General features: G+C 34.4%; 2 protein-coding genes across 2 annotated transcripts; one reads left to right on the forward strand and one right to left on the reverse strand.

Moving 5' to 3' along the window:
- Positions 1 to 47: 47 nt before the first annotated feature.
- LOC149219441 (indole-3-acetate O-methyltransferase 1-like) lies at positions 48 to 1033 on the reverse strand. The gene is made up of 3 exons (XM_089386821.1): positions 968 to 1033; positions 489 to 851; positions 48 to 395 (listed from the first exon to the last, which is right to left on the reverse strand). The coding sequence occupies exons 1-3, from the start codon at positions 1031 to 1033 to the stop codon at positions 48 to 50; spliced, it is 777 nt and encodes a 258-aa protein (XP_089242947.1).
- Positions 1034 to 2104: 1071 nt separating this feature from the next.
- On the forward strand, positions 2105 to 2724 carry LOC149219442 (protein argonaute 1C-like). Its single transcript, XM_089382594.1, has 3 exons — positions 2105 to 2234; positions 2348 to 2457; positions 2623 to 2724. Exons 1-3 carry the CDS (start codon positions 2213 to 2215, stop codon positions 2686 to 2688), a joined length of 198 nt encoding a protein of 65 aa, XP_089238720.1. The 5' UTR covers positions 2105 to 2212; the 3' UTR covers positions 2689 to 2724.
- Positions 2725 to 18311: the final 15587 nt, after the last annotated feature.

Here is an 18311-nt window from a genome sequence, read left to right on the forward strand (position 1 = left end):
ATTGCTACCTCATTTGCGCTCAACACCTGCATCACTTGTCTACTGCCTCAACACCTACACCTGCCATGGTTGGGCAGGTTTGAATTGTATTGTCGCTCTGCAAGAAAGCTTTTCACAGCTTGAAGATAGATTTTCAGAGCGTGAAGTGCATTGTATTGTCTTTTGAACTGTATTGTCACTCTCCTAGAAAGGTCTTCATAGCTTGAAGTGAAAGAATTAAAGAGAGTTGCGAACATGAATCTTCCTGAAATTATTTCGTCTGCCTTCGCTCTTAAGAAATCCGGGAAGTCTCGTCTGAATTGGTCGAGATAGGCATTGCCCACCACATCTCTAGATATGTAGATATGCTCGCCATTCCAGGCTAGAGAATTTTTGTCCTCAAGGCTAGCAGGAACCTGGAATTCAAAGAGATTAATATAACATCTTCATAACTGGATTTCATGGCAGGAAATTAAATGAATATACGTAGTACGATCTCCTTCACTTACTTGTGAGAGCCTGCAGGCTAATGGAGGAATGATAGAAATGGAATGTTCATGTCGCCTGCTAGGCATGGAGGCAACATCTGGAGCAATGTATTGAAATGACATCTGGAACAATGTATTGAAATCGTTGGACTGAAGATCGCAGAAGTAAGCGTGGAATTTAGGGACATCTATGGAATGGTGAATGAACACTAATTTGATAGAGTTGGCCATGGTTTCCACCGCGAGAAGAGTATTAAACCTCGTTGCACATCGGAAGTCCACTATAAGGAATGTGCATGCTACCTCACAGGCGGTTATGGCAGGTCTAACGTTGTGGGAGATTGCATGCTCTAGAAAGCATTTACAGGCCAGAACCATCTTTAGCTGCACGCCATTGGAATCAAACGTTAATAACCTTAAATTATAGGATTTTGAGGTAAGATTTAACTATGGGATACTAGGGTTAATGGAATTACCTGTACAGATGGAGAATATTATGCATAGCTTGAATCCCCATTCCCACCATTCATGCAGAGCACTTTCTCCAGGGGTTTCCCCATCTCCATTGGGTACACGTTCAAATTAACTTTGGTTGATTGATTCAGCGATTATTTCACAAAACTGTGAAATTCGAACTGAATTATCAGCATAATTATTTGAGGGCGCTGTGATGACATGGCGTGTGGGGTTCAAACCATGAATATTTGAAGGAGGCATAACCCAGGCTAGGAGACCTGCCTCTAAATGAGACAAAGCGACCTGCTGCTAAATGAGACATAGGTACCAGGTACTCTCTCTCAGGTATAAAATGCAGCTCACTGAACGATGATATTCAAGCTCATCAAATGTGTAATCTTGTTGACGAGGATGATGGTATGGGTGGCCAAAGGTATTCTCAAAACTGATATTGTCGTAGACATATTATACTGTCAAAATATATGATGAATTATCATGCTCGCTAATGGTAGAAGATCATTGTTGCTTTAAGATTATTCAACAATAGTAATCTCCATATTCACATAGCGCAGTAACTAAGCATTTCTATTTACTTTATAATATGAATAAAAATTCAATTTTCCAGAAATAAATAGATAACCAGGAAAATCTAATCATTTGCTATTTGATATGAACAACAATGTGAGACATCCTTACATCCTTTTTTAGGTATGCGAGGGTGTACCTGCAACTTACAATGTGAGACATCCTTACTACCTGCAACCTGCTATGTGTGACATCCTTATTACCTACAACTTGCTATCAGAGTCTCTCAGCACAAATTGAAAATGAAATGAGTCATATCTGCAACTAAAAAGTTCATTCATCTTTTCAGAGAAGAATGCCTAGCTTCAAATTTATATTTATCTCTGAATGTAAACCTATGGCGAGTTTAAGATGGATAAGCATGTGTGGAACTTTAAGGTTGTTATCTAGTCTGTAGCTCAAGTTAATCTACACCATTTAGGTCAATTTTTATCAGGGAGGCAGGCAGATGCACCCCAGGAAGCTCTACAGGTTCTCGATATTGTTCTCTGCGAATTGCCGACACATAGGTATGTTGAGATGAAATAGCATTGTTTTTTATGGAAAAAGAGAGAGTCAACGTAATAGTTTTTGATCTAATTTTGTATTTCAGGTATTCGCCGGTTGGGAGATCCTTCTATTCCCCTGATTTAGGAACGAGGAAACAACTTGGGGAGGGCTTAGAGAGCTGCCGTGGATTTTACCAAAGTATCAAACCCACTCAAATGGGTTTGTCGCTCAACATTGGTATGTATATTTTTTATTTGGATATTAGTGTACGTTTCTCTCTTCTGTCTCTTTAATTAGTTACCTGCTTGTAAGACCTATTGACAGTGTGCCCCTGCTAATTTATGCTGCAGATATGTCCTCAACCGCTTTCATTGAACCGTTGCCCGTAATTGATTTTGTGGCACAACTTTTGAATAGGGATATAGTATCAAGGCCATTGTCTGATGCTGATCGTATAAAGGTATCTTATTTCTACAGAGGGCTTCACTTAGCCTTGTGCTAGAATTTGGACTGGCAACGTGCAATTGAAAGTATTCAAAGATTTAGTTCTTACTAAAAAGGTTTTAGAAAATGTGGTGAATGTGCTCCTAACTAATCCAAATTTGAGGGGCTTAATGAAAACCAGATTAAAAAGGCACTGAGAGGTGTTAAAGTTGAGGTGACACACAGGGCGAACATGCGTGGGAAATAACGCATTTCTGAATTAACGTCACAACCAACGAGGGAGCTCATCAAATGTTACATGACTCTGTTTGCTAATAGTTTTCACTTGTCTTCCTTGTAGATCCATGGATATATGGGTAGAAGATGCATGGAAATGATTGCAGCATCAAGACAGATGGATTGCATCAATGTCAGTGCATTGATTACATGCCAGTGCATTAAAGAATTATGTTTTTAAAATGATAAGTTAAATTTTACTTTAACCTCGTCATTAGTCAGTGCTTTACCATGCATACTGGTTGGGAATACCGACATGAACTTTTGCCAATAATTCCATTATTCATTCAAAACCTAATGACAAAAGCATTAGTAGTTGACAAACGCATTAGTAGTTGCTCGTGCTTGACAAGCTCTTGATATAGTCTTGCATTTTCTAAAGACATTTATCGCTGCTTCAAGGCTCTTGGTTGAAATATAGTTGTTCTGCTTTCAATGAAATTGTGAGACTTACATTTATTAACTTAATATTACAAACCACACTTATTTTTTGTTTTTTAATACACTAAAAGTTGGGAGCTAAGGCTCAAAGATGATTGATGTTCATGTAATGCACAGTAGCGAGCCCTGGCAGCACAACAGCTAGCGTCGACAGGAACTACCGCTACGACAATCTCTCCCTTGTTTATATAATTATCATTTATCTATATTCAAACACATCCTTACCCGTTAAATAAAGAAAATATGAGAAGTGTTACCAGATTGTTTGGTATGAATCCGGGAAAAAATACAATAGTGCGAAGCCAACTGAAAAATCCAAAGCAATTTAGAAAGAAAAAGCTATTTAGGTATGGGATTGGAGAGCACATGATGCAAAACAAAATGGTTATACTTCTCCACATTCAACGGCCCCTTCCTAGGTGGCTTCGTGTCCGTCGCTTGAGTGTTATTAAAAGAATCTCGAACAAAAATATGGTGGAGTACATAAAAAGGAAAGAGGGAGAGTGGTATTATTACAAACATAATGATGACATATTAAAAAGATATTGTAATATATTAACACAACGAATAAATGTTAAGTGGAGTTTTTAGAAAAACAATAGAAAAGTTCAAATATTGATTGAGGTTATTGAAAGGGAGTAAACTTAGAAAGGGGTATATTTAATTTTTTAATAAAATAAAATTTTAATGTAAATTTAAATAATAGTATTGTTTTTTAGATTAATTATATTTTTGAGATTTGATCGATGTTTCAAATTAATTAATGTGGTTTATTTTCAAGATAAAGGTTCAAACCTTAGGATGTTTCGAATCTTTGTCTTGAGGATGAATCACATTAGTTGGTTTGAAACGTCTACCAAATCTCAAGAATGTGATTAATCCGAAAAATAATACTATTATCAAATATGGATCGCAAAAGTCTAAGATTTAACAAATTTAAATGTTTAAAGTTTTAATTTATTTAATAATAAAGATTAAGGTATTGTAAAAAAATAGTTAAATAAATAATAATTTTATTTTGTTTAAATTATATATATATATATATATATATATATAAACTAACGTAGAAATGAATTTAGTGTTTTTAAAAAATATATTTCAATAAAATTTGTGATTAAAAAATTTCTAATTAAATTTTAAGTAAAATTGATAGTAAAAAGCATTCTAAAAAGATGGAAAAATAGATTATTATTATTATTATTATTATTATTATTTTCATATATATTTATATATTATATTGCGTTAAAGTATTAGGCATTCTTCTTCACATTAAGAAAAGTGCCTCTATATTCCTCAAAATCTAATGCAATTGCATATAATCTTTCTAAATTTAGGCGAAATCTTAATATTAAGTAGCAAATATTTTTTAGTATGCAAATATTAATATTAGATAGCAAATAATTTTGAATATTAGACCATTCAACCTAACCCCAACTCAATAAACTAATCACATATTTACCTGATTTAAGAACAATATATCCTTACTACACAAAAAAATTCTAACTTTATCCAACAAAATTCACTAACAATAATGTTTAATAATTAAATAACACTATTTTTAAGTTATAAAAATAAAATAATTTTAAATCTCCTTATTAAATGAAATTCATAAAACTCGTTACTTAAATTTCAATTTAATTTACATATATAAAATTAATTTTAATTTACTTATGATGATGATGATGATGATAGTTAACGTCCGCTGAGACCAAACAATGGTCTATCGGACCTAAAGAAACAAATTATTTATTTTGATTTAAGATTGTATTCCTATGCTCAAAAAGCTTGGAGAGAAGCCTCCCGAGCTCACTATATTTTTGACATTGTAAAAGGCTAGGAAGGTCAGTATTGTAACAAAGATTGTGAAACTGAGATCTAATGTGGTTGTACGCGGGGCACTCTAAGAGGAAGTGGTTTCCATCCTCGATGTTCCTATTCTCACATATATGGCAGATCCATTCCATCCATGGCGTTTTAGGAACTGCCCAACGACCTATTTCACTATGGAGGTCATGAGAATTCGTTCTAATCTTTGCTATATTAATTTTCTTCTTTGAGCTAGTTAAAATAGAGAGATACTTTTGATCTTCTAGGATGGGGTTGATGACCTTCTTATAATAACTTAATTTTCTTTTAGTTGCTAAATCTTTCTCACACCACATTTTTTCTTTGAACTTAGAAGTGACAATATCTTTAATGTTATTTATGTTTTGCAATGCATCATTTTCGTTGATCTCCCAATAGTTTAACCAGACCCTTGTGTCTTTATGCCACCCTCGATTGAGCCTTAGGTGGTTTTGGCTAGAATTTAAAGCTAGCTTAGGAAGTCTATGATCGTCTATGTTATTGAGTTTGTGCTTGTACAACAGAAACCTAAGCATAGCTAGGCTCTCAATAGGGGAAATACCTGCTTCTATAAGGAGAATAGGATAGGGTGTATTACTTTTAATTTTAAGGTTATAAGTTATAAAACGCTTCTAGATTTGCTCAATCTTTCTCCATGATTCTCTGGAGATGCTGCAACCCCAAACCTCATAGCCATATAAGATAACATGAGTGACTAAAGTTTCAAAGAGGAACTTCTTTTTATCCCACATTACGAGGTTTGCTATTTTACACTTATTTTCAAGACCAAAATAAGCTTTCCACCCCCCATTAATCCTTTTCTCAATGCTATGGTTCCAATTGAGCTTATGATGAATATCAATTCCTAGGTACTTGTAAGAATACACTTCCTCCAAGTTATTATTGTCATACATGAAATTAGTGTAAGTGTCCTTCTTGGATTTGATAATCATAACTTTTGTTTTGTCAGTGTTAACAGTCATACCCATGGTAGAGCAGAAATCCTTAAGAAGCCTGAGTTGCTTCTCAAGATCAGATGGACACCTTGCCAAAAGAACAATATTGTCAGCATAAAGAAGAAGGATGACGACTATCCCAGCTAAGATCGTGCCATCACATCCTGCTTCCTCTAAATAGCCTTCGAGCTTATCGATGTAAATGCCAAATAGGGTAGGGGAGAGGGGGCAACCTTGTTTAACTCCGATGTTACACTTAATATCTTTCGACCACCCCTCATTGCTCTTTAGCTTGGCAATTACATTCTCATATAACCTTATAGCGGCAGCTCTCAACTCGAGAGGAACCTTTCGCTCTTCTAATCTATTCCAAAGGTTGTATCTAGGAACCGTATCGAAAGCCTTTCTAAAGTCCACAAAGCAACAAAATAAATTGGATTTATCATTACGACATTCCTCCGCAATGATCCTAAGCGTAACAAGGTGGTCTGTTGTTGAGTGATGCCTTCTGAAACCTGCTTGGCCTTTAGCCCGCTTACCTTCACTTTCAAGCCATATGCTTAACTTCTTTTCCAAAATACTACCATATAACTTGTCTAAGAGAGGGCTGATCATAATTGTTCGATAATTAGAGGGGTTATTTGTATCCCCACTTTTAAAAATAGGGATAATGAGGCTCTCAGTCCAAGGTTTAGGGAACCCTTGCTTGACTGCTTGATTGAAAAGCTTGTGGATGTGGGGGATGAGGACAGGACCTCCAATTTTTAAGATTTCCGCTTGGTAACCTTTAATGTCCTTAGCTTTCCCATTAGTGAGGCGATTAACCCCAATCTTAATATCTTCTAAAGAGAAAACTTCTTTCGTTGTGAGAAGGGTTTCCAAATTATCCATGACATTTGGAGATTCATAAAGCTTTTTAAGATAGGAATTCCAATTGTGAAGAGCAATTTTATTATTATCCTTAGTCTTCCTAGTTAGAATCTGCCTCCAAAATTTTTTAGGAGCTACCTTACAGAGGTGTAAGAGATTCTCCTGTCTTTGACGAATGTACTGCCTCTTTTTCCTTTTAGTTAGGGCTTTGTATATTTTTATCTTGTCCATTTTAAGAGATTCATCAACAGCTTCCTTAATTGCTCTCCTCGCACTTTTACAATCTTTGTCATACCATGGATTGGTTTTGCTATTTCTTTTATTATTTGAAACTTCAATTGAGAACTTGTTAATAGAATATGAGAGGGTTGTAGTAAAATTATGGTAGAGGTCTTTTATGTTGTCTATACTAGATAAAGGAAGCAAATTAGTTTTTAATTCATTTAGAAAGAGATCATTTTTATTTCTATCAAATATTAAGTTCTTTTGGCTGTAAGTATTATTTTCTATGGGAACTCTATGCATGACAAAATTGAGAGTTATAAGTAAAGGCCTATGATCAGAGTCAGGTTCGTGGTCGTTTAAGATGTCAAAATTTATTATTTCGTTGTATAATGGGAGATCGGAAATAACGTAGTCTACCACGCTGCTACCAAGTCCATGGATGCAGGTCATCTTGCTGGAATTGGGCCACTTCTTTAGACCGTTGCAAATTATGAGATCCTGAGCACTACAGAGCTTGACTAGCTCCGACCCAAACAAATTTTCCCCAAGGTCTTCAGAGCTCCTTTTGTACCTGCTAGCCAGAGTAGGGTCTTCGTCTAACCAAAGAGGATTAGGGTTGGAATGATTGCTTAGAATAATAGCTTGGTTGTTTGAAGTTCGAGCATTAAAGTCACCTATTAAAAGGATATTACTGTCATTCCTTAGGCTAGAAATATCATTCTCTAAACCATTGTAAGGGTTAGTTTTATCTAGATTCTTCTTCTTATAGAAGTTAGAATTGATGGGGGGAAAATAACATATTGCTATGTAGGACTTTTTATTATTAATGTCTTTGATCTCTATCCAACTATATTGGTTGTGAGGGTCGTTTTTATAAATCCTAACATGGGGGGAGATGTTCTTCTTAATGTAACAAGCTATTCCCCCAATGCCTCTACGGGAGGATCGCTTGTTCCAGGTAGACCATAGCGTAAAGCCATCTATGTTAGGGACCTTAGATTCTTCGTGCTCCCAAGTTTCAACAAGCAAAATAATATCAACATCATTTGAAATCCAACTTAGCTTCGGGCCTTTGTTCCATGGGAAGCCCCGACAATTCCAAGAAAGGATCCGGAGCATGTTTAATTGCTATTGATTACTATATTTTTGGTTTCTATCTCGAATAAAGGCTTTTCTATTTCTGATTATTGCCCATTTTCCTTCCTTTCTAGCTTCTTTTACCTTTTGAACCTCCTTTCTTAATTCTGCTTGATCTTCTGGAATGAGATCTTCATTTATGAATATTCCCGTTCCTTTTAGACTTGAGGTTTTACTAAGTATGTCGTGCTTATGATCAGTGGAGCTCACCTTTATGCGGATTAGTCTTCCTTTATTCTCGGTTAATTTCCCCAACCTTGTTGCTTGTGTGAGACACACTGTTTCAATTTGTAATCTATTATGTAGTTCTATCTGGGCTAAGGCTAAAGTATCCTCATATACTTCCTCTTTTAAACCGAATATTATAAGGTTTAAGGCCCTTTTGTTACGTTCGTGGTCTAATTCTATTAATTTTTTCATTTCATCTTTAATTGGTTTGATATCTAACTTATCTACCACATTATTTAGGGTGAGGCGGCTATTAACTTTTTCTTCTAGTTCTTTAATCATGTCTTTCATTTTAAGTCTCTCTAAAGTATCAACATCTCCTTGCTGGGATGGTTGGTTAGTATCTTGGTTTTGTTTTTCTATAGCCTGCAATCTAGTCTCCATTGCCTCCATTTTATTTTCCAGTAGTTCTATTTTATTTTCTATTTGTTTTTGGATTGTGTCTTTAAGAGATGCAAATTTATTTTCCAGCATGGCTTCTAACTCTTTTTGTAGCTTGGCTTCTCTTTCTTCTCTACGTTTCTCTAAAGACTCTATATACTCATAAAGGCCTTGTAGAGTAACCGTGCTAGGTCTTCCCTTGGTAATCTTTGGTAACTGTGGTGAAATATTCATACTTGAAATTATATGAGCAAATATGTATTAGAAAAAGAAAAAGATAAGTAATGTGTGCACCTGATATCAGCAAACCTGACTGCAGATCGCCCGTTTGCCCTTGGTAATCTTTGGTAACTGACTGCAGATTGCCCGTGCCCACCGCAGCCCGTAGACTGAAGAATATGTGCGAAGAATATATAGAGTACGTTTTTAATTCTTTCACTGAGCCTTAGAACTCTTTCACTGAAGAATATATGAGAAGAATATATAAAGTACGTGTTTAACTCTTTCACCGAGCCTCATAACTCTTTCACCAAAGTATATATAGAGTACATGTTTAACTTTTTCACCGAGCCTCAGAACTCTTTCACCGAAAAATATATGAGAAGAATATATAGAGTAAGAATATATGCCAAGAATATATAGAGTATGTGTTTAACTCTTTTACCAAGCCTCAGAACACTTTCACCGAAGAATATATAGAGTATGTTTTTAACTCTTTCGAGTCTCAAAACTCTTTCACGGAAGAATATATGCGAAGAATATATAAAGTATGTGTTTAACTCTTTCACCGAGCCTCAAAACTCTTCACCGAAGAATATATAGTGCTCTTTGAAAGATTATATATTCATACTATTAATATAATCTTTCAAAGAGCACCCACACATTATACAATTATACAATAGTACAACTCACTTATATATTCATACCATTAAGATAACCTTTCAGGTTATGCCCACACCTACCTAATAGCATTAAACCTTATTAATAATATTATTTAAAATGAAAATTATAAAAATATTCATATTCCATGAGTACATCACCGTTGAAATAATATAAAAAATATAAAAATATTCATATTCCATTTGTACATCACCAAAGTCAACGATACATCGAAGGCGATATATCTACGAAAAGAGGGACATTATTCCATAGAAAAAATTCGCACGATAAGCTGCTCTTTACCTTTTTGTTTGGGCAAAAATAATGTAAGATTAACGTTTTTTTTTTTTTTAATTGAAAGAGTATACATATCGACGAAGAAATTGAATACTATTTTTTTAAACGATGAATTAATTCGTTATTCTAAACCTTATGCCAATTTGACAGTGACTCTCAATAAAAATTGCATTGCAGACGGGTGAGAACACATTGGAAATTGGAGAAATAATTGGAACCTCAAAATTACATAGGAAGTTCGAAACAACCATAGCTCCAAAGAGATTTTGGAAAGAGAGAACACTTTTTGATTAAATTATTTGGAAACAAGAATTACGTATAATTTTGGTGCATATATTTTTATTCAGAAAGAGAGAACAATTCTTAATCAAATTACTTTGAACACAAAATGATGCGTACATTTTAATTCCAATGGCAGATCGAGGAAATATTTTGGCTATAAAGTACATACCACTTCGAGTGACATTTTAGAGTAAAAAAAAATCGAAAAAAGTTGATCTCTCAAAACGTAAGGGATACTCCATCCCTAAAAGGGAAGGGCTTAGGGATGGGCTGGAATTCATGTTAGAGCTTATTAAAAAATAGGCTGAGAATCAAGTACAGTTTTATTCATTTGTGATCTCCGACAAAAAGAGTATATTGAAGTTAGTATTTACTGGAGAGTAAAGATTCTTATTAGTATATTGAAGTTAGTATTCAATGGAGAGTAAAGATTCTTATTACTCAATTAAAAACGCCGTAGTTTAACTAGCCAGAGATATTGCCCGGAAAGCTATGGATATTCCCGTCATATTTAGAGAAAATCTGGCAAGAATTTTTGTAAATCCAGGTTAGAGCTGTTAAACTTCAAAATTTTAGGTGTTCTAGACAGTTGTTTGATGTTTGATCCCATGTTAACGAAGACAGTTTTCAAATTCATTTGATGTGTATTCTTTTCCATTATCAGTGCAAATAGACCCAATATGAGATTGTGCATCATTTTCAACCCATTTATGAAAATTCTTGAATGTTTGAAAAGCATCATATTTGCTCTTCAATAAATAAACCTAACACATTTTGGTGCAGTCATCAATAAATGTCATGATATATTTATTTCCATTTGCAGAAGGAACAGGCATTGGACCACATAAATCTGAATGAATGAGTTCAAGTTTTCTATGTGCTCTTGAATGTGAATCATGAAAAGACTGTTTGTTATGCTTTCCTAGAATGAAAGCATCACATTGCTTAAGTTTCCTAGGAATTGAGGCAAACCACCAACACCATTTTTCTTCAACAAGCGGAGACTTTCATAGTTCAAATATCCAAATCTAGCATGCCATAATAAACTTAATGGAAGTGTACCTTCTTCATGATGAGAATTGTATGACAAATGTTGTGCACGAGCAGAGGTACCTTGCAGCGTGATAAGCCTTTCTTCTTCTATTCCCCTCATGACAAGTGAGTGGTCAGATGCTTTTCTTACCTCAAGCTTGCCATCAAACATATGAATGGAGTGACCTTGCTGGCGGATGTGAACCAAGGACAACAAGTTTCTCTTGAGCTGTGGGAGATATAGAACATGATGCAAAAGAAAGTCTGGAAGACCAGGCAGTTTAAGCCTGATTGTGCCAAGCCCTGATGGCTTGATTTTTGATTGGTCTACAAAGTATACTGCTCCATCAACATTGTCAGTAAATTCTTCAAAAAAATATTTTCTATAAGTCATGTGGTAGGTTGCTCTTGAATCAAGCGACCAATCATTTTTCCAAGAAGCAAGTGAAGCATTAAATAAATCTTCATTTACTCCAATATTACATTGTGCCACAACATAGTGAGTGGATTCAGGTGCTTTACCTTTGTCTGTATCATCAGTTTTACCTTTCTGTTGATTTCTTTGCTACTCAATTTTGTCCCATGGTAGCTTGCATGTAGAGGCATCATGTGATCCATTTCTTTTGCAGCGTATGCAGTGCAAATCTGCCTTTTCTCCTTGAGAGTCTCTGCACCCCTTGCCTCTGAAATCTCTTCTACCTCTTCCTCTAGAAAAATCTTGAGCAAGATTATTCTCTCTATGTGCAAGAAGAGTTGTCTTTTTTTCCAAACCCTTCTATTTTTCAACAAACTTCTCCATCATAAAAATTTGAACTGACCCCAAAAATAATTATAGTATTCGTAGCAAAACATTAATAATAATTTGCTATGACTTTACAAAAAATGGAATCAATTGCAAGCTCTCAATATTCATATATCATGCAATATATATTGTATTCCTTATAACATATTCCACAATATTCATATACCAAGCACAATCATCGAGTTAATGCACCAGAACAACGATGTTCTTGAACAACAGTATTCTTGGACAGCAGGTAGCACGCTACACCTTTGTGCAACATATTTCCCTCACCTCATTGTTTATGTGAGAACTAAATGAAAGGCTCATCGACGGAATAAGATGACAACCCACGAAGGAATGGATCATATGAATAGAGGGAATAAGGACCCCGTTGGATTCCTTTTTCCGGGTAGAATTGTTGTTGCAAAAACGCATACTCGCCCTATTCGTTTATATGTCAAACTCATAAATCTACATAAAGCAAAATACTGGATGCAATGCATCAGGTTCTTTTTGTTAAACACTATGCTCAATACCTGGACGGCATGCCGCTGGCGGATGGCAGTCGACTATGCTGAGAGTCTGCGTCTAAAAGCAGCTTTCGAGGCCCTTTCAAAGGGAAACTATGAGGAAACAGTGCGCTTGTGCAAGCAAGTTGTCAAGCAGCCCGGAGGCCAAAACAATTATGAAGCTCTCGTGCTTCTGGGCAAGGCCCTCTTCTGCGGGAACCAATACGATCACGCTCAAACTGCGTATCGCCGCGCTGTTGATCTCAACCCATCAGCCCTGTGAGCTTGGCAAGGGACTTGCTAAATTGTATGAAGCATCTGAAAATTTTGATAAGGTTTTGAAGGCCGAGGTGTATTCCAACAAACAGTAAAGTAATGCCAAAACAACGTTATAATACCAGCGTTCTTCAAAACAGGAGCAGCGTACCAATTTATAATACTAGCGTTTCTTACAATGTCAAAACAACGTTATAATACCAGCGTTCTTCAACAAGAGCAGTGTACAAATTAACAGGTCAACGCAGCGTTCTGGAGCAGTGTTCTTCAAACTTCAATTTACTCAACGTGCCAACGTTCAAATTAAATTGCATGTACCATGTCCTTCTTGCACCAGTTTTTTTCTTTGACCTGAAAACATTTCCAGGCAGGAAATTTCACTGGGATGACATTCACTGCAACATCGATGAAAGAAACAAAAAATGACAGCTTCACGATGGCTCTTGAGGCCACGTAGCAAGACAATATTCCACCAAAACGTCTTTAGACCATATCCCAGTTTTGAAGCCGTCCCTCTCTCAACGCTTTCTGAATTTAGGCAGTAAGAACAGTAGATAGACTACATAGTAGACAGAGAGGACAAAGATCACAGTAGACAGTGGACAGAGAGCTCAGTAGGCAGACTCCACAGGGGCAGAGGACAGAGAGCAGTAGGCAAAAGGGAGTTACAACTATTTTGGGAACTTGGCTTTGATACCATGTCATGCCAGGCAGTAACTCCTCAAAGCAAAAATGATTTGTATATCTTATTCCTTCAGGTAGGTCTTCATTATATACATGAGGGAGAGACTGTTCACTTCATCTCCCAATGATTGTTTATATTACCTATTTATTTATTTACATTATATTCACCCAATTTTGATGATTAGGTGTCAACAATTCAAACACTGTCTCTACCAGATTTTTTGAAATTTTTTTGCCCGGATTTCGGCCACTTTTGGCCGTCTGGGCAATTCCTCCACCTCATTAGACGACTCCATTAAAAACTAACTCGCATCAACCATTGTGCCAAACAGGGTAATGAAAAAGACCTAAAGAAATTTGGGAAGCATGAGTGTGTATTTTTTGCACGTGAGTGGAATCGGAAAAATATTTCATTTTGAAATGTGATGCTTTCAGAGACATCAAACATAGTTACAACAATATGTTGACATCAGTTCTGCATTGTCTTTTTAGTGAGAGAACTAACGTAAGGCCATTTCATCGTTAATTTAAATAATAAAAAAATTTAAATTATAAAAGCAAAAAAACAGATAAATTAATGGTTCGATAGACTATTTCTAATCTTATAAACGTTAAGATTTCATTTCATTTCACAAACTCATGATAAGACAACTTGTAACAGAGTATGGTCGGGTGTATAAGCTATAACACAAAAGATGACTGATTCTGCTGTCCGACGCAATTAAATTAAGAGAGTTTCTGATAATTGAAAACTCAAGGGGGATTTTTATATTTATATGGAAAAATGATGTGAAATGTGGTTCCACGCTGTTTCTGTTGATCATGATTAAGCCCTGGCGCTTGCAATTCTAGAAGCCAAGCCCCGTTTGCTCTGCCGAAGGCATAAAATAAAAATAAGGCTAAAAATAATAGAAAATAATTTTAAAAATTAAAATTTGTATATTTATATAATTAAATATTAAATAATTTAAAAATTAAGAAAAACACAATTTTCAATTAGCAGGTCTGTATTTACTGGTTACTCAATTGTTTGATTAGTAGTTATGTATTTATTGGTTATTTAAAGCTTTTTAATAATTTAGAGTTGGCTTAGATAGAAACGTTTAAAATGAAGCCATTTGATAGATTTGGTGGCAATGGGTACAAATAAAATTGACCGGTAAATTGTTTATTATGTAGCATATTTGTCAAATTCTTTTTTTAAAATTGCAAAGACAGGTTCGTTTTTTTGGGTTTAAATTTATTTAAATATAATTACATTTGATGGGTGGGTATGTTTCGAAATTCTAACCTTGGTTGTGAGTTTAATTTTATTTATTTAAGTGGTTTCACACTTTGGGTGTGCATGGCACAATATAGTAATCGTATTGTCTTTTTGAATTCAGGTTTTTGTGATCTATAATTTATATGAAAAAATCTTTAGGTGATAGTTACAAAGGAGAAAATATTGTACACTCATTTTGAACTAATAGTGTGGTTCATCCTCAGATCAAGATGAGGAACCAATTTTTCTTATCAAAATAAATTAATGTAGGAAAATTCTCACTAGTCATTATAATATAATATCTAATTTGACTCAAAAATTATATATATATATATATATATATATTTTGGATTAAAAGAATGTTCTAAATTTAATAATAAAATAGTAAAATTTAATTGTTCCAAATTATAAATAAAATAAATTAAAAGTAAATTTATAAAATTAAATTAAAAGAAAAACTAATTAAATAATTTTATTATTATAAATAATATTATTAATAAAATTAATTTTATTATTACTAATAATATTATTAAATCAAAATCAAAAGAAAGTTTTTCTAACTTAAAAACAAATATTAAATAAAAAAGTTTTTCTAACCAGAAACAAATAATGAAATCACAAATAATAAAATAAAATTGAATGAAATTAATTTTATTATTATAAATATTATTATTAAATTAATTTTATTATTATAAATATTATTATTAACAAAGAAGTAATAAATAAAATTAATTATAATATTATTAAATTAAAAGGAATGTTTTCTAACCATAATTAAATAATATAGTCAAACTTAATTATTTATGAAAAAAAATGAGAACTTAGGAAGATAGGCAGGGATTCAACACCTTAACAATACTATTTCTTTTCAAAAAATATATTTCCTTTAATACAATTTTATAATTTGATGAATTTAGTGGCGACACATTAATGGAGTTGTTTATAATGCGACTTTTTGGAGATTTCGGTGACGGAATGCGCCGGAAGAAATTGAGGTTAAATCTTGATTTGTTGCAGCTAAAATGGTTTTTTAACTGCATATTTGGATTTAGCACCCTGAAAAACCCCTGGGACGCTTTGATTGTGCAGAAACTAGCTATCAAACTTGTGATTCCAGTAAATTGCTGCCGGATTTTGACCGAAAAAACCTACCAGAAAAACTTCTAAAAAATCGCTATAGACAACTGCCACATTAATTAAAACGATAGTACCTGCCACACACAGTCCACATTAATTAAAAAGATTGTACCTGCCACACACAGTCCATTAAAAATTTTGTCTGTCAACGAATAACTGACCTACCATAAAACATTTAATGCCCCGTAGAGATCCTTCCAACATACATACTAATACCAATGCCCATGCCCCCATCCGGTTGCACATCAATGAATGCCAGGTATTCGTCGCATACTCTGCCATGCTTAATCAGCCAGGTCGCGTGCGAAGGCCCTTTGTTTAAACATTTCAGCGCTCCCACCATCGACGCCTGCTCCGTCCGCGCTCCAGCCGCGGTTGAACCCAACAAACCCGTAGACACTACACTCCAGCACTCGACTCCTTTCAGCTACACCCGTCACAATGAGTTATTTTACTTCCAACGCCTGCAATGAAGGATTAAAAATACATAGTTTAGATGGCACCAAATTCCAATCGTTTCTGCAGTATATCAGTGGAATATTTCTGAGAGCCTGTTGATATATTAATGAAAAGCCAACCACATCCACAAGCTCTTAGCTTCTCACCCACCACAAACCCCTTGTAACAATCAACAAATAAACAGTAAATGACTCCGGGGCCACTCTTTATATAAATTCTTTATAAATAGACGATTGATGTGAAGCAGTAACGATGGAGTCCTACAATAAATAGAAACAACAATGACAATACCAAAGTGCATTGAAACTTTTCAGATCATCTCTGGAAATACTAAACAACATAAACAACTTTTCTTCTTTTTTCCTTTTTTTTATTTACACCCGGTGAACTAGTAATTGTCAGTCTTAATTTATGGGAGACCTAGATCAATCTTCATAGCTGTCTCTATAACACTAGGAGTACATCGGAATACTTGCAAGTGGGATATACTAAAATCTTATGATTTTAGCAAGAGTCAAGATAAGATTAGGGAATCTGCGCTTTTAACTACCACCACTACAGATCATGTACTCAATGAAATTTGAATTGCTGTCCCTTGAGCTTCGCCCCAAAAAACTAACTGTTTAACCACATATCACTATACTAAACAACATAAACATTTAGTAACATGAGAGGGAAACACGAAAGAGGCCCATCCTATTTGGCATCAAATTCGTATCTATACTTTCAAAGAACACAAAAAAAAAATAAAAAAATTAGCCTTTACTAAGTAACTACCAACACATTCCATGCTTTCCCCTCACTGCTACAACCTTCTATGCTTAGTTGCAAACTCTGAACCAAAATAAAAAATATTCAAGTTACAATCCTTTTAAACGGGGCACTCCACCAAACTACAAACCACATTTTCCGTATATAATTATTACCCAATTGTTACTATCCATTTTTCTTTTCAGAGTTCATTTTATGGTCATACTAAATTTGTTTTGCACTTATGCTCGCGCATTTATATTCATCCCCTTATCTTCATTAATCATACATTGCAATTATCTTGGTACAAATGACCTTTTAAAGAGGGAAAAAATTGTCCATGGAACAACTTCACTGATTCAGAGATCAGGGTCACTGAAAATGAAATGCCAAAAATGAATATAATCTTTTGGATACATGGATGCATGGTGGTTTTATAGTTGAAAAACCCAAATGAACTAAGGAAATGGAGAGCGGAGACCTTAAATCATCACATTTCAATACAAAGAAGTTGTAGACTATTATTATGTTCCAATAGACATCAATGGTTTGAGCAAATCTACTTTAGAAGGTTCAGATTATAATAAATTGTTTTTGTTTTGGACATTTCAATACAAAGAAGTTGTACACTATTATTATGTTCCAAACAGATATCAATGGTTTGAGCGAATCTACGTTAGACGTTGAGATTATAATAAGTTGTTTTTGTTTTGTTTTGTCTACTAAATTAAGACTATTGAGGGAGCCCACTGAATTGGGTGAATAAATAACAGCCATTGTTGACAGCATTCACAAAGAGAAAACAAATTTGAGAATTGTATACTTAGTCGAGTCAAATTAACCAACTATTATATATATAGATAGATATATATAGATAGATAAATAGTTAGAAGACTACAAAGACCATTTAGAGTTTCAATGTTTATGTTATGTAGGATATTTGATTTAGTGTCCATTCTGATCCAACTTAATTATTAAATTCCTAGTTTAATATACCAACAACACATTCTACCACCTGGAGGCAAAAGCCTTTTCAATCTTGCTGGTATACTGCAGGTCAACACCTAAATAAAGGCTTCAAAAACCTTTAGACATGCACAATTATGGTTGTTCTATCCAACATGCATTCAAACGAAAGCGTGTACCTGATTGCTCCTT

The sequence above is a fragment of the Pinus tabuliformis genome, chromosome Q (genome assembly GCF_031772625.1).
Source record: "Pinus tabuliformis cultivar Carrire ecotype Pingquan chromosome Q, CPIR1, whole genome shotgun sequence".
In the NCBI taxonomy this organism is placed as follows: domain Eukaryota; kingdom Viridiplantae; phylum Streptophyta; class Pinopsida; order Pinales; family Pinaceae; genus Pinus; species Pinus tabuliformis.

Bases quoted from the DNA above. Each gene is read 5' to 3' on its own strand.
- LOC149219442 (XM_089382594.1), top strand. From the start codon at position 2,213: ATGGGTTTGTCGCTCAACATTG. The intron at 2,235-2,347 runs GTATGTATATTT...TTTATGCTGCAG, and splicing joins GGGTTTGTCGCTCAACATTG to ATATGTCCTCAACCGCTTTC. The intron at 2,458-2,622 runs GTATCTTATTTC...AATGAAAACCAG, and splicing joins CTGATGCTGATCGTATAAAG to ATTAAAAAGGCACTGAGAGG.
- LOC149219441 (XM_089386821.1), bottom strand. From the start codon at position 1,033: ATGGAGATGGGGAAACCCCTGGAGAAAGTGCTCTGCATGAATGGTGGG. The intron at 852-967 runs GCATAATATTCT...AATGGCGTGCAG, and splicing joins GGAATGGGGATTCAAGCTAT to CTAAAGATGGTTCTGGCCTG. The intron at 396-488 runs GTAAGTGAAGGA...TTTGAATTCCAG, and splicing joins TAGCCTGCAGGCTCTCACAA to GTTCCTGCTAGCCTTGAGGA.